Genomic DNA, 21,971 nt, shown 5'->3' with positions numbered 1-21,971 from the left:
AACTTTAAATTCAGCGTACTTAGAGCAATTTATATTTATAAATGATAGAAAATTTATAACTGAATTAACTTATTCTAAAATCTTTCATATATAAATATTGTTTGAATGAAATTTCAATGAAAAGTCAGCTTTATATATTTTTTATTTATTATACTATGAACTTAAAAATAACTGCTTAACTTTATTAGAAACCGGGTATAACCCGCCCCTTTTTGGATAACTTCTTTTGCTTCTTGGTCTTTTTATCCTTGATGCGTTTGTTGATGTTTTCTTGCCGTTTCTTTTGTCTCTGTTCTATGCCCGATTCAACCTTTTGTTTACGTTCCACCCAATCTTTCTTCGATTTCTTCTTCTCGCTCTTTCGTTTTTTGATGGCTTTATATAACAATTTGGGATCGTCCTTTACTTTTTTGCCTTCAATTTTATCAAAGGCTTTCTTCCAAGCCATTTCACTTTTTATTTCAGAAGCTTTCTCCACTTCGCCTTGTTCTTTGAGTTCGTTTATTTTTTTATCTGTTTGCTTTATTTTCTTCAAAATCTCACGAGGATTTTGATGCGATTTCTTCACCTTGGCTCCGGGATGAGACGCAAAATCAAATTTAGAAAATACAATTTTACCTTCCTCATTAAAGACTGGTTTTGGTAGGACTTTCTTAATATCTTTTTTGTCCTCTTTGTCACCCCCACTTACATTTGCAAATTTCTGATTCTCGTTTTTCATAGATTTCGCAGCGGAGACTAATATTTTTTTAACTTCTTTATTTTTTCTCAGCTTTTTCGCTTCACGTCTCTTTAGTGAACGCTCTGACGCTGGACGCTTTTTGGTTTTCATCTTGTTTTTGATAATATTAAGACGATCCTGCAACTCGTCAATAGGTGTTGCTTTTCGGGCATCCAACGCATTTTTGGCTTTAGCAGCAGATTTTTCATTATTCAGCAGATAATCATCATATTCGATGTCTAGAAATAATAAATATTTACCTTTAATTTTCTCACTGCCAAGTATATTTACATACCTTCAATTGAGTCCGGCACATTATAAGTAAGTAGCATATCCATAATACGCTCATTCTCTGTGCGCATTAGGGACATTAAACCCTTTTTATCAAGTTGTATTGTCATTATGGACAATTTAATGAATTTTATATAAATTAATATAATATATAATTATAACTTTATAATTCCACACGTGCAACTTTCATTCCAAGTGAAAGCATATGAATAACATTGAAGAACAAAAAAGCAAATCAAATTGTCAAATTTGACAATCGTACGTTCATCAAATTATCAACGGTATACACTGAAAGAAATTATGTTGAGAACATAAAAGAGATGTATTTTAATATCAGTAATAAATAAATAGATGAAGTTGAAAACAATACCATATTATAGGTACTGAAATATAAATTATGATATATATAACTATAAAATAAGATAGTATAATTATAATAATAATTATTTATACCACTGTTGTACATAGTGAACTATGCCCCATAAAACCATATAGTTGGTTTAACATACCCTATTCAATTACCTTAAACGTCATAATGCCACTGAACACACCCTTTAAAGCTTCACAGTCTTGAGTTGATTGCTCGCATTCGTTGGCGATAGAAGAATAGGATGACTAATTTTTATGTTTACTGCAAAAATTGAAGAAAAATATCGAAATATTGAAGTGTAAAAAAACCATAACACAGTTATTCGATTGAAAAAGTGATATCGGTGGTGGTGTAATTGTGAAGTGCTGCAAAAATGAAGAAACAATTCACGAAAATAAAAATTGCAGCTGAAAATTTGGGGAGGTGAGTGCTGTAAGCTTTGGAAGTTGGCTGGATAGCACAAAGTCATAAGGCATGGGCTAGACACAATGGTGTGGCACTGTGTTCTATACAAATTTATGTATATAGATGCCGATGCGTAAAAGGACTGAGATTATTGAAGCATAGACGGCCGCGTTGGCTGGCATTGGTTTGTTTAGGGTGGAAAGATTACACCTTTGCTTTGATTGTGTGCCAAAGGGGAAGGGTGTGTCGGCATTTTGCTAATGTGTTATGTATTGAAGCTATTGGTGCTACTAGCCTTACACTATTATCAAAATATGCAATCCGAGATTTATGTTTTTAATTATTACCTTTTTCATGAATAATCTTCTGAAGATCAAATAAATCCGATTGCAAGGATTCCGAATTGGAAATTATTGAAAAACAAGTTGACAAGTATAAGGATGTACTGGAAAAAATGGTGCGTAAATTGCCGGCAGCTAGTTCCACAACCGACACACAGGAGCGTGATAAACGTATCAAAAAGAACAGTCACTACAAGATTGGACAAGCGCTTGAAGAGTCATCCAAGGATCTATCCAAAGAAATGCCGTTACATCATGTCTTATCTAATTGTGGTGCGTATATAACAATAAAACAAAATATGTAAACTCTGTGTGCTGACAGTAACAAGTAGAAGAGGCCAAGTTAGACTTGTGTGCTTATTAAATGTATTTAATAAATTCCTAAAGACTATCCCACACGCAAATATAAGGAGTGGTAGAGTTCGTAAAGAATTACAAAACATTATCCCTTAAAAGACTTAATTGCAAAGTGTATTATATCAAAGAAATTATTGTATGTCACCAAAGTTTGTGTTAACACTTGAATTGTGCTATCAAAGTACATACATACGTATATACTCTCATATATGTCCCATTTACGATAGACATATAACAGTGTGGTTGTGCGAACAATTATGTGTTTTGATCACGGGGCGGAAGGCACGCCGAAATGTTGTTGTTGCTTTTCATATATTTGCAATTTTACGATTGACCCAATGTATTGAGTTGTAGCACTGGACGAACGTCGTTGACAGCTGCGATGAGTGTGGCGCTGGCGTTGACCTCGCCTTTGCTGCGCTTGGCCTTGTCGCAACAATGATGGTGTGTTTTGTCAGCGAAAAACTGTCTTGTGTCGACACATTGCTGACGTTTTATGTATGTTTTCTTTTCTAATGGATTGAGTTTGTCGCTTTTAATGAGTTTTGATTTCGGTTTGCACTAAAATATAAGTTTTTTTTATTAATATTTATATCCTGAATAAGGTACATTAAGTTTGCCACAAAATTTGTAACAACCAGAAACAAACGTCGCACGCCTATGATATACCTATATATAAATGATCAGGGTGACGAGCTGAGTCTGTATGTGCGCTTGTATATCCGCCAACTAGTCCCTCAGGTTTTAAGATATCGATGACATCTTATCCGCCGATATCGGACCACCATATAGCTGTTATACAAACTGACCGCGCAAAATCAATTTCCTGTATAAAAGTTCTATTATTTTTGAAGGGTATTATAATTTTAGTGCAACCGAAATCTACTTTATTTTGTTTCGCCGAGAACAGCAAAAGCTACGAACTTGCATGTATATACTATTGTAACCTTACTATATATACATATATAAGTGTATGCAGGTATGTACATATGTAAACTCTTAACTTGCTTTTTATTATTACCAAATTATATCGCTGCTAATTATGTAACAATTCCAAAGTGCATCAACAACATCTATATAACATGCACACATATTCATTCATTTGAGAGGTACATATCTACATAAATATATATTTATGGATGTCTCAACATATACATTTGTAGATATGTATGTGAGAATAGAGTTGTATGGTGTTGTTCAGCTGCCAATAGGCATGCAACCAAACCTCACGCTTGAAGCTTGTGGCTGAAAGACATTGTGGGAATTTCATTTCAATCCCATAATACCAGCAGTGGCAGCAACAGTTTTCAGTTTTTTACCATGTCATTTATATGTATGTAGTACATACATATGTATATGCACATTAAGCTTAGGCCAGCTAGCAGATAATAGACAACAAAAGCAGATAAATAGACAGTCAGTCTGGCAGTCAACCAAGCTACTAAATAGCCACTCATCATTTACTTACTCAGCTGCCGCCGTAGTCAGTCTGCAAACGACTATGAGTCGGTGCTTGTGTCGAACCATCCATTACAACTGATAATTTTGGTGTTGCAAATTTTTAATTGCATTTACTTTGTTGTTGTAATGCGTTGGAGAGTGGCTATGATCATGTTGAGTTTCGTTGAAGCTAGGCATTGCATGTCACTTTATTGACTTTGGGCGGCTATTTTCATACATACCCAGCTGCGAAGTGTGTTTGGTCATGAAGTATGAAGGATATTTATTGTATATATGTAAATACACTTTGTACTATCTACTTATATACATATTTTATTTTTCTTGTCTACCTGTTATCATCAATCGATCCATCGGAAACCCATGTCTAGTGCTAGTTCTAAAAATTTCGCTAATTACAGTATTTGTGTTGAAAAGTGCAATGATTTTGAATTTTTAGGCAAGCTCTGAAACCACTTCCATGACGATTAATTTTACATAAACTCTAAGATTACAAATTCTAGAATTTGCAGCTTTTGAAAATTATTGTATGTAACAATTTTTGGTTGTTTAGAAAATTTTTTGTTTGTTTTTAGCAAATATGTTTAATGTCAGTTAATTATTTTCCTTATTGTGGATAATTTGTTAAATTATGCTAATATTTTGCTTTATTTTATTTTATACTAAATTTAAAGGATTTGTCTTATGGTGTCATTTCAAAGCTTATATTTGACCAGACTGAATATTGATTAGTTGTTATAAGAATACTTCGATAATTTTCAATATATCGATTTAGTACTTAATGATAGCAATTTATTTATTTTATTGTAAAATATATATAATTTTTTTGTATATTTCATATGTATGTATGTATATGTTCTGTTATATGTATATTCCATATTAAAAATTGACATGTTTCTGGTAAATAAAACTAAATAATATAAATAATAACAATAAAAATATTTTTTATATTAGGTTTAATATACCTACATATGTATGTATGTTGTATATGTATGGTTTTGGGTTAGGGAAGTGCTAAATTAGGTTATTGTTTACAAGTAATGTGTTATAAAGATTATTTATTCAAACGTTTAAAAAATTTCAATTGCGTTTTTGAGTACTATTCTGTTTATAATTATGTATATGGTACTATATATATTTTTTTGAAATATTGCTTTAGCTCAGCTCATTCTTAAAAATATCGCATTTACTATTCATTCGTTCGCAACCATTTGTGACTTCTTGCCTCATTGCTTTTCCACTTACAAACATATGAACATCACCTACATACAATCAAATATATACAATATATACATATGTTTATATACAAAGGTTAATTATGTAGTTTACTCATATTTAGCAGCTTTACTGCCCTTTTATTGCTCATTCGTAAGTTTATTTCTATTCGACTAATATTTTTGGCTACTATTCATGCGAAACTGTGTAAAAACTTGTGTGCGCATATGTGCTATAATTTATAAGACAAACATATAAATAGTATGTATATGTATGTATATACCTACACACGTATACAATACAGTCAACTATTTACTCACTAAATGTTGTATTACTCAATTGCAGGCGAACTTGAGAAGTCAATTGCGGAATGCATCGTCGACAATGAACTGGAGACCGAGACCGAAGTGGTGCGTCGTTTAAAGCAAATTTTGGATAATGAAATCCAAGAGATCTCATCACTCAAACGCAATGTATCACGTACAGTGCAGGAGTATCAGTCACTAAAGCGCAGCTATGAGGTATTTACCCATAATAACACGTACACACATATATCTACATACATTACATACTCATATATATGTATATATGTATGTACATACATTTGCCTACTTATTATCAATGTGCAACAATGCGCGTGCAAATGTGCGCCTGGGAAGTCGACTTAACGGTCAACAGTTAACTGACAAATGGGCGTTGGAATACACTCACTCAATGCTTTCCAAGTTGTTTTTATGTAGCTGAAGTGTTTATGCGCTGACAAGCGGAAAATTGAATGAAAAAGTCTAAGTGGCTGTATGAATGGAAGAATAAGTGAATCAATAAAAGAAAGTAGTTAGGCAGTGAAGGCGTTGACATTCTTAGTGTCCGCTGCTGTAGCACTTGTTTGGAGTAGCGCTAAAGCTTGTAAACTATTTGCCATAATGCTTTTCATGAGTCCCCTTCATATGAAATGTTACTCTAATGCTTTATATAATATATAGTAGGTACTTGTACATATTTGTACAAAAAAAAAAGAAGGAAAAAGTGTATGTATGTATATGTTTGCCTCTAAACCCATTTACTAGCTGTATCATATCGTATTGATGATTGCTAATACCGCAGCTATTTTATTACTTACTATTTGGTATGTACATATGTATGTCTACTGAGCGATAGCTAGAACAAAAAAAAAAAACATATATTTTTTTATTATATGTATTTTGCGTTCTAGGCATTATAGGCAATATAATAAGCACAATGGTTTCGATTACATTTTTAAACACGTGTTGTGCTTTCATTCAGTCATTGTCTTCGATTTGTTATAAAAATATAAAATATTACGCGTATACATACATAAATTTGTAAGCGCCTACATACATATAAACGTTACATCAGTTTGCTATTTAGCAATTACATTAAATCATTGGCAGCGTTAAGTTTTTCTCCATTAATTTGTTGAACTTCGCAATGACATTGAATAATTAACGCCAGTCAATATTACTTGATTGATATTTTGGGCAAGTTTGTTTAATTGGTAATTGAAAGAATATTGTTTAAGCGTAGCTGACTGACCAATACGCTGGTGGTGAGTTCAAATCTGGATCTAATTATAACAGGAAGCATTTTTTTGAACAGCGTTTGTTTCTCTGTAGAGAATATTTTGCTTTTATTTGGTAACTCTATTCCTCAATATACATATTTAAATTGTAGTTTTCTCAAATTATATTCGGAAAGTTTGCTTGATCTCGTTATGTTTCGTTTGATACACATTTTGCAACATTTGGCTCAGTTATACATTTTTTGAATTGGTAACAATTTAAAAATTAGGACTTAAATCGGTAAGGTCTCTCCATTTAGCAGCTTAAAAACAGTAAGGATATCTATAGAAATTGTTAATTTATATTTGTAAGGTTATGTAGTAAAAACCGTAAACTACTACTATTTCAAGGTTTAGAAGTCTATCCAAGCTTGATCTCCGTAAATATGTTATGTTCTAAACCTGTAGATATTTACTACATGCATCATCATATCTTATTAACAATTGGTGTCCAAAGCTTTGCTCAATAAATTTCCTTAGCTGAATTGATAATATTTTCGTAATAATTTCTTGTTATCATAATGTGATAAGAAACCTACAAATAACTCATATAAATATGTAGACTCTTTTTAAATAGAAATACGTAAGCTTCTTTTGGTATACAATTTGATTGGCTGTAGATTTTGGTATTATTCGATAAGCTAAGAAGCTTAATGCCGTATCATTATCATGGGTTTGTTTTTGACATGGAAAATTGATCTCATGCTATTAAATAATTTAAAACATGAAACATTTTTTATAAATAAAAAGTGGTTGGATGCCTCAAAGGAGTCCTAGTTGTATTTTCAGGGAGAGAAAAAACAAAACGCTTCATCCAAAGCTCAATGAAAGCTTGCAAGATCATCTTGAAAAAAGCACGTTTGTATTCTTGCAATACTTTCATTGACGATAACTTTAAGTGAGATCACCAAGCATTTGCCAACCATTTAGCGCTGTGAACCGTTAATCGAGATTTGGTGTATTCCTTATAACTGTTTCGCCATTACGATATTGATATACTATTGGTGTTTTTGTGGCATGTTATCAGCGAATCCATAAATCGCGCTCGTGTTATCACCAATTATCGCTACGTAAGGCTGAGCACATAGTGGATGAAATAAAGAAATTCAATAAAGTATGGCAATGCCGATTTCAGAACTTTAAAATCTTATTTTGTAAGCAAATTATTTAAAATTATTGAAAAAGATGGGATATTTATGTAATTGCATTTGATATTTTGTAATTTATGAATTTTTTTTACAAAAAGTATAAATTTGTCAAAAATTTGGTATTTGAAATTAAAAAATATTATGTTAAACGCCAATTACTTAAAGCGAAATGAAATTTTGAATTTTCTCGAAATCGAGTTAAGCTGTTTATTGTAGTATGAACAGTATTTGTATAAATATTAAAAAATATATATATTATTATATTTTTGTTTCGTCTACATTTTTTTTATATAACTTTTATATATACTTAATACTGAAACATTATTTTCTCCTCTTTCCCGTCGGTTCCTCGGCTCCGCGGCACTATGTGTTCAGCCTAAATGCTTTAGAGTTTTTCTTTTTCCCTTCTATGTACGTTTGCTTCACAAACAGCATTGCATTGCAAATATGCGTTTGTATGTTTTTATTATAGATAATCATATCTTTAAAATTTCAAGGTAGCTATAATCACTATTGCCAATCAAGGGAATATTCACCATAGAAATCATAAAAAAATTTAAAAATTTTACATTTTTTCTTGTAAAATATTTGTATGCATTTTTAATTGACATAAAAAAGCATTAAACTTATTTCCACTCACATTTTATGCTCTCTTAATAATGTATCTAACTATGTTTCCGAATTTTCTTTGCTAACAATTTGAATCGTTTATTCATAAATTGTGTTTATGGTGCGTGTAAATGCTCGTCGGCACGCCTACTTGCATGGCATACTACACATGAGTATGTTGTCCTAATTTGTTGCTGTATTTGCTTTATAGCTGTTGCGAATTTGATAATTAGTCAACGCTGATAATCAGTTATGTTGTTCAATAGCTAACAATTCGCATCAAAGGCGGTAAAGAAAGATACTAACAACAACAATAACAGCATTGTTAGAAAACCAAGGTTGCATATCAGTGCGTCTGCTAATTGCAATTTAATTATTGCGTTTGTTATTTTTATATTTTTATTTTTTATTATTTTAATTTTTTTTACTTTTTTATTATTTTAATTTTTTTTTTACTTTTGTTTTGTTTTTACTTTTACTTTTAATTTTATTATTATTTTTATTTTTGAATTTTTGCTAATTTTTTTGCTTAATTTTATTTTTCACACGATTTCGTTATTCACCATTTCAACTCAATTGAGCTTAACTCGCTTACTACTTATGTATGTATGTATATAGTTTTACGATTGCAATTGCGTTCATTTGTAACTGTATTTATTTATATTTGTATATTTTTCGTCATGATTATGCTTATTATTATATTATCTTTTGTTATTATATTACAAGTATTATCATTTTAATTTCTCTCTCGCATGTTTTTTTATTATGATTACGCGAAATCGCTGTGTCGACTTACACTGTGCTTGTGTGTGTGTTTGTATTGTGTTGGTCACTCAAGTGTTTCAATGTTGTGAAGGTGAGAGAGGAAGCGGTGGGCAATGCTGACTTTGTGGTGAGCGCAGAAGCGGGTTTTGCGGTTGGGCGTGCCGGCGATTACGTTAGCTGTTTTTTTCTTATTATTTTTTTTTTTTTAATATTAAATTTGTGGAAGTATTAGGTTTATTGCCGCTTTGTTGTTGTTTCGTCTTCGGCATTTGCTTTTACCACTTATTTGTTGTTATTATGGTTAGCTTGAACCTTCGAATTATATATGTATGTATGTAATCGCTGTGGTTTATATTTCCATTTTACTATTACTTTTGCCCACCACTATCTATTTAATTATTCATACATACTGATAACTGTTTTTTTTGTGTCTCAAAATTTGACAATTTAATTTTGACATTGTCACCTCGATCACCTTTCTATGAGCACTTTCAATGTGATTGTTTTGAAATTAGTGTTTGGATCGTCATTATTAACGCTATCGCTATAAATACCGATTCAGTATAATTTCTATATCCCCAACAGTGTTAATTTTCAGTTTTGTTGGTGTAATTTTGTTAATATTAATAGCTTATAGTTATTTGTTAAATTTCTTGTGTGTAAGATTCACAATATTTCTGTTTATCTAATAAATTGGACCATAGGAGTTGCGTTTGAAAGCCTAAATTATTAAATTCTAAATTTTTTCTTCAACATAGGCTTTAAAATTATCTAAGTTTTGACCAATTTATTATTGATTTATTTCGGTTTTTTATCTTGCTTACTCAAGCAATAAAAATTGAATGTTTGTGGTGTTGCCAACTTGATTAGATTCGTTTGTTTTAGCGCTATAGTTTCTTTTAAGTTTTAATCGAAACATAATTGTCCGGTAGTTAAAATCCCCCAACAATAACATCTTTTCCTCAATTAAATCAATGTTTACAGCTCAAGTTTTCGCAGAATAAAACAGCATCTTTAAAAGAAGACTCACATGTACTTAAATAAAAACTTTTCTTCGTATTTCTGATTGCTGTAAATGTGTTATGGTCTTCCGTGCCGAAGCGAACTCAGATTTTTATTTGTCTGACGACTATTGCAGCTCGGCAGAAAACTTCGCAACTTTATAATATTTTTTTTTGTCGCTACAACAACATTACTCAATCTTTTGACAATGGTTAGTAGGTAATTGAAACAAGAGTGACATCTCTTGGCGTCTTCAAAATTGTTGTGTTAACGTTACGGAAATTTTGAGGATTGAATAGTCGAGAGATCATATGAAAATATTTCTCATCGTGAAGTTAGTTATATAACCTAAATGGTCGATCGATTTGTTCGAAAGCTTTGTATTGCGCGTTGTCACGAGAAAACTAAGTAGTTACAGTCCTTGTCTAGAAATAAATCCAGATCTATTTTGACTATTAGAGACTGATATGCACTACAAGTCGTAAAGCTATCCTAGAAGTTTTGTAAATTCTTGAAAGGCTTTTGATTTGAAAAAGACATTATTTTACTAAACAACACTTGTCATATTTTTAAAATTCCGTTCTTTCGCCCATTTCCCCGTTTCAAAGCATTGATTTTGTTCGTCTATTGACTCATACCTGTCGCCTAGAAATTTTTTTAGCTGACTTTATTGCGATTTATTTAGACTAATTTGGCAATTTTCGACATAATTGCTTTTGTTGTTATTTTCGTTGCAGTTCCGTTGATCAAAAGTGAGTCAGATTTCGTCACCGTTATGTACTGATTCGCCCGTTTAATGTTATGTCTTAAGCGGCTTAAGATCTTATTTTCTACGATTTTTACGCGAAATTGTGTCTTTGGAGCAAATTTTTGCATTGCTTTTGCTTAAAAGAGTATTCCGCATCTTATTGCTGAAGTTTGATTACCTTTTTCTTTCATTTGTTGCGTGTTTCTTAATTCCCCTTTATATATGTATGTTTGAATGTATGTCTTTTAACTGTTTAGGAAGTCGCCTGCCGTATATGGGACTGCGCTGGCGACAAGTGAGTTTCCAGTTGTAGCTAGAGCTGTAGAGCTGTGGCAATGTGACAGAAAAAGTAATAAAATATAAAATATAAAACTGTTAAAAGTGTTACGATGTCCAAAAATTAGTTTCAGGGCAAACGTTATGTATGCACATCGGTATGTATGCTTATATCCCTATTGGTAATGCTGTTGACATGCTGCCATGCCATTCTCAATATAAATATGCATATACATATATATATATATATATATACAAATGTATCTACATATACATATAATATAAAACATATGAATTTTGAATTTTAATTTCCATTTAATGCTAGTAATTTTATTTAAGTATAATTTTTTTTATTTGCGCCCAAAAATTTCTCATTTCTGCTTCATTCTGCTGCTATATTTTTATTGCTCTGCTATTTCCCATAGTAATAATATATATTTATGGAAATTGCCGAAACATTAATCGTATATATTCGTATTATGTCTTCTTGTGTTATTCACTTGTGGGTCTTTGCACTGTTCCTCTTCTGCTTTATTTATATGTGCGATTTCCTGTTGTTCTTATTCTTTTGCCATTATAAGGAAGTGCTAATGTGTATAAATTATTTACTTTTAATGAGAAGAGGTTATATTAAAATTCATACATTTATTGTACCAAAACTAATTCTCTTCGTTTTTAAGACTGTTAACCCCTAACAGAACATTTTTTGTATAACACTATACTTGTATGTATATTAAAATTAGTTCAGTGTCAAACAGTGGTATTTGTGTTATGACCAATCATCGTTGGTATTAATAAATATAGGTGAGACTTCAGTATATTATATTTTCCTGGTTTTCTCTTGGTCTTGTATCTTACCATAGACAGACATAATCGACGTTTCTACGTGACAATTGGTTAAATTTAAATACATTTTGTCTCGGCACAAAATAACAATTATGATCCACTAGTGAAATGTATTCGTGCTCTAATTGTAAATTTTCTCGCGTAAGGAATAATTTCCCGGCTGTTTTGGGAACCTGCAGCTCATATAATTTGTTATAATCGTATTAAGACAACATTGGAACAGCCAAGAAATTGTATAAAAAATTTCCAGAGTTTACATTTTGTTTTTTGCCGAGTTGTAATTTCATCCCATCGAACTATAATATAGATACAATTTTGTTTTGTTTTGAAAAACGTTTTCCATACAATAACTTTATTTTGATCGTACAGTTATATGCGTATACTAAGTGATTCGATCTGAAAATTTTTTTCGAAGATTTTAGCGTCTTGTCTTGTCTAGTCAAATAAAAATGTTTTCTATACATAGAATTTTTTGGTTTTGATCGTTCAGTTTATCTGACAGCTATATGCCATATTGGTTTGTTATCGGTGGTTCCGACAAATAAGCAGCTTAGAGAGAAAAGGATATGTGCAAAATTTCAGATCGATATCGGGAGTAGTTCGGATATATACAGACGGACCAAACAGCTCGATTCAACTCGTCAAGCTGATTGCTTATATATAATATATACATATTTTAAAGGGTCTCTGACGTTTGCTTCTGAATGTTATAAACTTCGTAGCAAATTTAATATGCGCTGTTTATGGTATAAAAACGAAGTTGGTTTAGAAACTGGTCTTAGATATAAGTATGTATGTATACTGGAATATTATTTTATGTGACTAAAATAGCAGTTTTTTGGGAGGAATACCATAAATATGTGTTTTTTCAAAACTCGTCTCATTGAAACTAATAATTATATTAGAATAAGGTCGATTAATCGATCATAGAACACAGGTTCTTTCAAATAAAATATAATAATTTCTAGTATAAATTTTACTTTTAAAAATAACAATGTAAATACACTTGATTTATTGAAAGTAATTTGTGCGAAATGAAGTAATTTCTGCTGTGTAGTGTGAACACCGCATAACAAACGCCACCGGCTGTAATGCAATATACTTGTAGGAGACACAGGTGGTTGTGTTGGATGAGAGGAAACAATGACGAAACTTTTGACATTGTCTTAATTATGACTAGAATTTCCTAGAAACTCTTTGCTCATATTTTCATTAGTCAATAAACTAAAAATACAATTTGCATATGTAAAAGTTATTTCAAAAAGTATAAATCACATTTCTCTATGTAATTCTACGTATGTATATACATGGCTGCCTTATATGGCCCCTATATGCTGTGGTGTGGATATGTGCAAATGCGGCAAGGTGCGAACGTGATTATTCGATTGGCTTAGTCAGAAGTTTATTGATTGAATTTGCACCTATATACTTACGTACACATAAATGTACCGTTGTATGTTTATCGTGCTGTCTCGAGGTTCTCCGTATCAGTGCTGCAGAGTTTTAATCCGATTTGTTGGCATATTGCACTCTTCTATTTTGATGATTTGTATTTTTGATTTTTTTTTTTACGTCGACAAGACGCATTTGTGTTTTTGTTGTTGTTGTTGCGTTTTTTTGGTGCTGATGTCACTATCATTGTTTGCACGATAAAAGCAGATTTGCGAAATGTTTGCTTATCGCTGCACAGCTGTGTTTTGCGGGGGTGGTGGAGGTTGTGTGAATAAGTGAATATTTACGATAGACAAATCGAATTTTGAGCGCGATAAGAGATAATTGAGGCTTTGTTTAAGTTTGTTATTATTGTTTATATTAGAATTGAAATGTTTTAGAATTTATTTAAAATATGTATATATAATATTATATATTATCTGAACTACAAAGCGAAAACCGTTAGGAAAACAATATTCGAAGTTTTTGACTGAAAAAGTCATTGAATTTGGTTTTTATGATGATTGTGAATGTATTATTATTTTTTGTATATAATATTTTGATTATATCTACACTTTTTCTAAAAATACATTATGAAATGTTCAAAAATTTTGAAAAATTCTTCTATTAAATTTTTTTTAGCTGCTAAAGGTGTGCAATTATTTTTTAATGTTCTATGAATTCAAAAGAAAATTATTTAACTGAGTTTTGTTTTTAATTAAACCCCATTTTTCATAAGAAGATCTAATAGATTTAAAAAAAAATCAAATTGTATCATAAACTATTCTCTTACGAAATTTTAACTGTATCCGCCTTTTAAAAATTTCAACTTCTTTACGCCCCCCTCTAGGCCGCCATACGTCTTGACGAGGCACCCGCAAAAATCAATCACATCAAAGACCAACAGGAGCAGTGCGAAGTGAAGCTGGAGAAGGAGCGCGACTCGCTTGCCGCACTCATGTTCGAGTTGATCACCAAAGAGGACGTCATAGTCCAATGCATACGCGACTATGTGCTATACCAGCGTAATTATCACGAGCGTGCACTGCAGAAGGTCAACTCTTCGCTCGCCTCCATACAGGATATTATACAATCGACAGTGAAATCACGTTTCGGCACCTCACTAACCGAGCATCTGGAGTCGACAAATCGTGAGATATCCCACATATTAGAGCTCTGCATTTGTTGTCTCATCGAGAACGGACTCTATGAGGAGGGTTTGCTGCGTGTGGGTTGTGCAAGCACAAAATTGCGACGCATGAAACATGCGCTCGAAGCACAATATGTGAAAACTCCATTACCGGTGGAGTATCAGGACCCGCATGTGATTGGTTCGATACTCAAGTTGTATTTGCGTGAATTGCCCGAACCGTTACTCACCTATAAATACTACACAGACTTTATTAGCGCGACAGAATGTGGCAGTGAAGCAGAGCGGAAGGCCGCCATTAAGGCGACACTGGCCAAATTGCCCGCGTCGAATTATGCAAATTTACGCTATCTGACACGTTTCCTCTGGCTGGTCACACAGAATGTTGACCAGAACAAGATGAGCTCGCAGAATGTGGCGATTGTTATGTCGCCGAATATGTTGTGGCCGCGTTTGGATAAAAGCAATCCGGCCGACTACCTGGGGCAGGTGAACAGTTCATCGGCTGTGAATGTGATTGTTGAACTGTTGATTAGTCAGTGGGATTATTTTTTCGAAGGAGATGTAGATTTTTTTGTGACGTTGTCGCGCAATAAACTCTTTGTGGAAGGTAAAAGCAAATCTGGCTCGTCCAACGAAAATTTGGATCGGCATGACACGGGTGAGTGAAAGGAAGTGAGGAGGGTGAGGGAGAGAGAAAGTGTTAGAGATAAATAGAAGATAGAAAGAAGTGAGACAAAAGAAGAAAGTAATATGTAGAGAGAGAGAGAGAGAGTGATAAGGAAAGGGAGAGACAAAGGTACGGAGGGAGATATTGGAAAGAAGCTGAGAAGAGAGATATATGCTTTAAAAAGTAACTTTAGTTTCGTAATATTCTAAGAATAAAATTAACTGTAATAAATAAAATTTTTGAATATAAAACTTTTCTGATTGAATACATTTTTATAAAACACACAAATTGGTGTAGAGAGAATTCTACGATTTAGATTTTCCATTAGGGTAAACACAAGGTAAATAAAAAATAATATATAATAATATATAAAATAATAATGTAATGTATTAGAATTATATTTTTCTATTAACATAGTCTCGCTTTAGCTTTCTTTCAACATTTTCCTGGATAATAAATAAAGAGTGTTTTTATTTAGACATGTGGTTTTCAAGAAGAAATAAGTCGCATATAATTAAATGTAATGGCCAAGAATTTAGCTTTAATACAAAGATAAGGGTGTGCCATTATGTTTTGAAAATGATTTCGGGCAAGTGACCGCCGCGACTAGCTCGAATAAATCCAAGCCAAGAGGCCCAATTTTTGCAGCGATTTGGGCCGCATGCCAGCAATAACGCCCAGAATATTATCTTCCAAGGCTTTTCTGCATAGACAAGCGACAAACCACAAAAAATCGTCCACACGAGATAATGTCCTTTAATAATTTTATTCTTTAGTTGGCTGATGCCATACAGCGCGGTATTGTTGAAACCAAAAGTCGTCCACACCAACATCCTCAAATTCAGGCACGAAATAGTCATTAATCATGACTCTATAGCGTTCCCCATTGACTGTAACGTTAGATTTTTCATTTTAGAAGAAATATGAATTCTCTGACCATAAGCACACCAAACAGTGCCTTCCCCAAAATATTCCATAAATGGATAAGCACAGCTTCAATTGTTGCGCGCGATGGTAGATGGACTCATTTAGGTCTTCTTCGTTACTCTGCTCCACAACGCACGTCTTTGGTTCGCATTGTATGGCGTACCTGAGGATGTGCATTATCTACTAGAGCAAACGTGGTGCGAAACCCATCCATGGTTGCTCGAATTACTGACTCTGCCGAGCGATTATGTTGACCGAATATTGGACGCAGCGAACCGAACCATTATTTTGGTAATAAATTTGCAAACATTGTTTCCGAGTAAGTCTGTTCACTATGAAATGGCAAACCAATCTGAGTAGAAATCAAGTAAGAGCTGTCAAAAAGACCAACTCCGACAAAAGTATTGCCACATTGAAAACCACACATCTTAAAAAAACACCCGTTATAATTTTTTAAAGAGCGTCTTCATTTTAACCCCTCCTTACACTTTTCAGATTCTCTTGAGAGTCCACGTTACGGTACCATTCGTCGCCAAAAAGCTTGCGCGCCTTCACCGCCAAGTGCCGCCAAAGCTGTGGAGAAAATACACACCACTCACGAGTCACACCGAAACGGCGTTAAAGAGCTCTTCCCGAATACAGCTACATCGACAATAACAACTGCAATAGCACCCGCCACAACGACAGCTAATAATAACAACAATTACAATAATAACAATAATGGTAATAACAGTAATAGCGCAGAGAAGCCCGAAAAACCGCCATTACCAAAGCTGCCAAATTTGCAACAGCCACTGACACAGCAAATGCCACCACCAGAGCCACCACAATCGGCTAAGCCGGTACCCATGACACGTACACAATTTTTCGGTTTGGATAACTTACCCTCACCGGTAGCGGATCGCAAGAGCACTGAGAGCATAGGATCGCTGGTATTCAAGCCAGATTTGCCACAAAAACCAAAGATACCCAAACGCCCAATGGTGCTGAGCCTAAGCGGCGGCGGTGGCAAGAGTGATGATGAGACAACACCGACGCTGGCTCAAGCCAACGAAACTGGCAATGGCAGTGTTGGCGCTAACGGTGTTAACAGTATAGTTGTCGGTGGAGGCGGTATAGTCTCACGCACCACTGAGAAGTTCATCGAGAAACTACGCAGCGACAATTGTGATAACGGAGCAGCAACAGCAATGCGTGAAAATCAACACAATCAACGGCTTCTCAGTGCGGAGCAGAATGCGAATATAAACAGCGCTGCTGGCGTCGGTAGCCAAAGTAACAGCAACAGCAATAGAAACAGCATTGTCAGTGTCTACAGCTTCGGTGGTGGTCATTCGCGTTCCAATTCGAATGCGAATGCCAATACTTTTGCACCACTACAGCTACAACAACAACAACAACAGCAGCAGCAGCAGCAACAATCGGAAACGACGACGCTTGCTACGGCGTCGTCGACTGTGGCAACAGCGTCGGTGTCGGCAACGTCAACGGTGAGCACGGCACAAGCGCAGACACAGACACCTGCGCCGATAACACGCAACACACCCACAACACCCGTTTCGCCGCATATGATATTGACAAAGCGGCCCACGGTGCCAGCGCCACCACCTCCCTCGGTGGTGAAAAAGCAATCAGATTAAGTGCGCTCATAACGGCGTTGCGTTGTAAGCATTTGTAGTTGTTTGTCGCGCACACACGCACACTGACTTATGTGTATGCACACACAAACACATACACACACACACATTAAGACACTAGTAGAGAACTAAGCTGTAAGAAATGTAGCAATTTGTATTGTAAATAGTGCGCTGCGTTTGCTTTGGCAGTGCAAAAAATGTTGAAACTGTGTAACGGTGAAATGTGTTCGAGTTCGAAACAAACAAACAAACAGACCTACGAGTATTTTTCTAATAAAAATTGTATTTTGCCTAAATTACATGTATGTGTATGTATGCATTTTTGCTATATATTTGCAGTAAACATGAGATATTAATTTATGTGGAAAGGCGTAAGGAAAATATTGCAACGCAGCAAAAAATATTTGTTTGTTCGCGCTTTCTTAAAGTTGTGTATTATTTTGTTCTTTTTCTTTTATATTAATTATTTTTATTTTTAACAATTTATTTACTTCTAACATAATACGCACTTTATTTATTATATAATAAAAAAATTATTTAACTTTCCAACTCTTATTGCATGGTTACCATATGTATACAACTTTTTATTAGGATTCCTTTACAAAAAAAAAAAATAAATAAAATAATTTTAAATTCTTTCTAATAAAAAATTGCATAAAAGATTTATAAAATTTGTATTTAATATTTTAATTTTTTTAAATTTTATTCACAAATTTAATTGTGTTTTTTTATATACTTTAATGCTACTCCTCATGAGTGTAACTAAATAAACACAACTGTTCTTATTCAGTGAACGACTTCTATGCATTTCAAAAAAATATGTATTTGTAAAATTTTAACTTTTTTGAAACATTTGTTGTTTTATTTTTTAAAGAGTCTCCTAAATAATAAAAAACTGTTATTTATTTGTAAAATAAAAAATAAAAAACATATTAACATAATTTATAACTAAAGGCAAGAAAATTTTGTTGAAAATTAGTTTTTATAAATAATGTGTTAAGAGTGGTGTCATTACAAAAAAAATATGTTATTTTACAACAATAATAAAACCATCACCATACAACAATATGTCCATTTATCTGTCGGAAAAAAGGATTTATTGTACAACAAAACTTTTTAGATCTCTTACTGCTTTATGAAAATATTATATTTGCTACTAACTGCTTTGTGTTTGCTGTTTATTCTTTTACGAAGAGAGCAATTCCTTCATTTTTACAAATGTCGTGTTCGCAGGAAAAATAAAATGTCTTTTAAAAGTTATGTAATTAAAAATGTTTGCCACATATTGTATAAAAAAAAATTCAGTTTTGAGCATATTCGATATTGAAAAATAATTTCCCGTAAATAATTTTTGTTTGTTTTTAATGTTTCATAAAAAAAACATTAACTTTATCTTCTTTAAAGTCTTTTTTTAGTTGAAACATTATTTTTTATAAAAAGTAAGTTATAAGCTTCTAAAATATTTTGCTTTTGATAAATATTTTTGGTTTTTACTTGAACATTAAGTTGGAATTGGCTTAAAATATTAAATATTAAAGTTAATAATTTAAATAAAATTTTGTTAAGTTCTGATAACTGTTCTGATATTGTCACACATTAAATGCAAGCATATCGAAGAGAAAAGTTATTTTTTCCATATTTGTAAAACAAGGAAAAAACAAATTCAGTAAATCTATATTGCTAATAAAATATTTAATTTAAGTTGAAAAAAACAAAAAAATGATTTAAAACAAACATATTTAAAGAAAAATATTATTAAATATAAAAAATTATTTGAAACATATTAAATATTAAAAATTATTAAATGCAGACAAAAACATGGTACACTTTTTTTAGTACGCAAAAAATATTAATTTAAAAAAATTTGCAAATATTTTTTATTTAATCTAACTTTCATTGACGAAACTATGTGAGGAAGAAATTAAACAAATTTATAAAATCTTTAATTACTGATTGTGTTATTTAACTGCTTTTTACGTGCTGTATTATTATTAATATTATTATTTATTATTATTATTTATTATTATTAATATTATTAATAATATTATTATTTTTTATTATTAATTATTATTATTAATATTATTAATTATTATTATTAATATTATTATTTATTATTATTAATATTATTATTTATTATTATTAAAATAATTAATCACTTACTATTATTATTTTATTTCGAAAATCTACAAAATATTTCCCTTACACAGTTTCAACTACGCCTCAAGCTAGCAATGGTAGTGAAAAATAAACATATATATATGTATATATATATGATATGTGTGAAAAAATGTATGATTACCTCCACGAAAATAGCACAGCTCAGGTGAAATGAACTCAGTCGACAATCGATGATGTTTGTCAAAGTTGGAAGTGCGCAAGTTTTATTGCGTCGATAAAATGCTTTCATTATGCAACAATTAAAACGCACGCAAAAGATAAACTACTCAAGTGGATGGCTGTAGAGAGTTAAAGAAAAAATACATAAAATATATGAGTATTGTTAGAGAAATAAAACTTATGTAATTTAAAAGACAAATATGACACGAAACAAGAATACACGACGCACAAGAATGATAAACTACAAATTGTATGTATGTCTCAATGCGCTAAATTGCTGTAAAATATTTATAAAATGTGTGTATGTGTGCAATGCTTACCAAAAGTTGCGCATAATTAGTGGCATAACAAGTCTGGCGCAATCTGTTTGTGCGCATGCGTGTGTGTTTGCTATTATCCTTTAGGCTGAGTAAGCTGCTATTCTAAATTTATACTGCATATCGTCTATATATAACTACTATAATTAGTTTAACTTATGTAATTGTTTAGCAGCAAAACGGGAAAATTAATTTTGCGCAAGAGCAATATATATATATATATATATATATATATATCTCCTATATACTATATACAATATGTAGAATTGCAGAAATAAAAGTAATTTGTTACTTAGTTCGCAGTTCAAGTGCATTTGTTGTTAAATTAACTTATATATATATATATTTATAAAAAAAATTAATACATAAATGCGCAGCTGTGTATTTAAAAAAGTTAAACTAAGTAACTCAACTTGTAATGCATATTTTATATGCATAGTACTTTACATGCATATATGTATATTTGCATAGACGTGTATGTTGGTTCAAATGTAATTGTATAGTATGGTAATTGAAATCATAACCTCAAAATGTATTGTATGCTTCTGCAGCGCGCAATTGCATAGCAGGAATATTGTTTTGTTTTTGGTGTTTTTGTAAGCATTTGCATTTGCAATGTCCTCGACATTGTGTTGTAGTTGTTGCCATTGGCAAAATTGTATGCACTGGTGCGCCTGCGGCTCTTCTCATATCTTATATGAGTGGACTGCTTTGAGAAGTGGTATATTTGAAATATTATTTTAAGGAGAATATTTATTATACAATATACCATATATGGTATATATGCATGCATGTAATAAATGTGACGACTATACACAATACAACACAATTAAAAATAACATTACATAATTGAGCGCAAAAAGCAAAATCATACTTATGTGTAGTTTATAGATTTGGCTCTGTATACTGCAGTACATGTATAACAAAAAAATATATTCTATATTTGTAAGAGGAAAAGTCAAACGCAACGGCAAAATGTTAGTCAGCAAAGTATTGTATATTGTCTTGCAATTTCATTTTGCATGAACAATTTTGCAGTTGTATTACTAACATACTCTTTAAAAATTATGCAAATAAAAAAATTAAAATGCATTTAATGCAGCTATAATATTATGAAAAATAACTTTTGTGGAACATGTGTTTTTGTCGGACTTACTATCTTATCAAATTATATATTACTAGCTCGCAGAGCTGTCGTATCTAGTGGTTTATATGAACAAAGGTGAATGCATTCATATAACTATAAATAGTCAAACATAACCTAACCCAAAACGATTGAAGTTTCATAGTCTTGCCTCGTGAGCTGTTAGAACAATAATATGCATAATAGCTACAATATTTCTGCAATTTTTAAAGAAAACTTGCTGTTTG

The 21,971-nt window shown here is 32.1% G+C and overlaps 2 protein-coding genes across 4 annotated transcripts; one reads left to right on the top strand and one right to left on the bottom strand.

Moving 5' to 3' along the window:
* Window positions 1-124: 124 nt before the first annotated feature.
* On the bottom strand, window positions 125-1,229 carry Surf6 (Surfeit locus protein 6). Its single transcript, XM_014247982.3, has 2 exons — window positions 1,017-1,229; window positions 125-960 (listed from the first exon to the last, which is right to left on the bottom strand). Exons 1-2 carry the CDS (start codon window positions 1,120-1,122, stop codon window positions 185-187), a joined length of 882 nt encoding a protein of 293 aa, XP_014103457.3. The 5' UTR covers window positions 1,123-1,229; the 3' UTR covers window positions 125-184.
* A 339-nt stretch (window positions 1,230-1,568) lies between these two features.
* On the top strand, window positions 1,569-21,723 carry RhoGAP92B (Rho GTPase activating protein at 92B). 3 transcript variants are annotated; one of them, XM_014248040.3, is made up of 5 exons: window positions 1,569-1,805; window positions 2,160-2,401; window positions 5,504-5,679; window positions 14,413-15,373; window positions 16,805-21,723. In XM_014248040.3, the coding sequence occupies exons 1-5, from the start codon at window positions 1,756-1,758 to the stop codon at window positions 17,947-17,949; spliced, it is 2,574 nt and encodes an 857-aa protein (XP_014103515.3). In that variant the 5' UTR covers window positions 1,569-1,755; the 3' UTR covers window positions 17,950-21,723. The 3 variants fall into 3 exon arrangements, with proteins under 3 accessions (XP_014103515.3, XP_014103516.3, XP_036233792.2); XM_014248041.3 differs by lacking the exons at window positions 1,569-1,805; window positions 2,160-2,401; window positions 5,504-5,679 and adding an exon at window positions 11,335-11,443; XM_036377899.2 differs by lacking the exons at window positions 1,569-1,805; window positions 2,160-2,401; window positions 5,504-5,679 and adding an exon at window positions 11,965-12,089.
* Window positions 21,724-21,971: the final 248 nt, after the last annotated feature.

This window comes from Bactrocera oleae, chromosome 2, assembly GCF_042242935.1.
Source record: "Bactrocera oleae isolate idBacOlea1 chromosome 2, idBacOlea1, whole genome shotgun sequence".
Taxonomy (NCBI): domain Eukaryota; kingdom Metazoa; phylum Arthropoda; class Insecta; order Diptera; family Tephritidae; genus Bactrocera; species Bactrocera oleae.
Note: the sequence above shows the minus strand (reverse complement) of the source record. Positions and strands in the feature narration are given on the sequence as shown.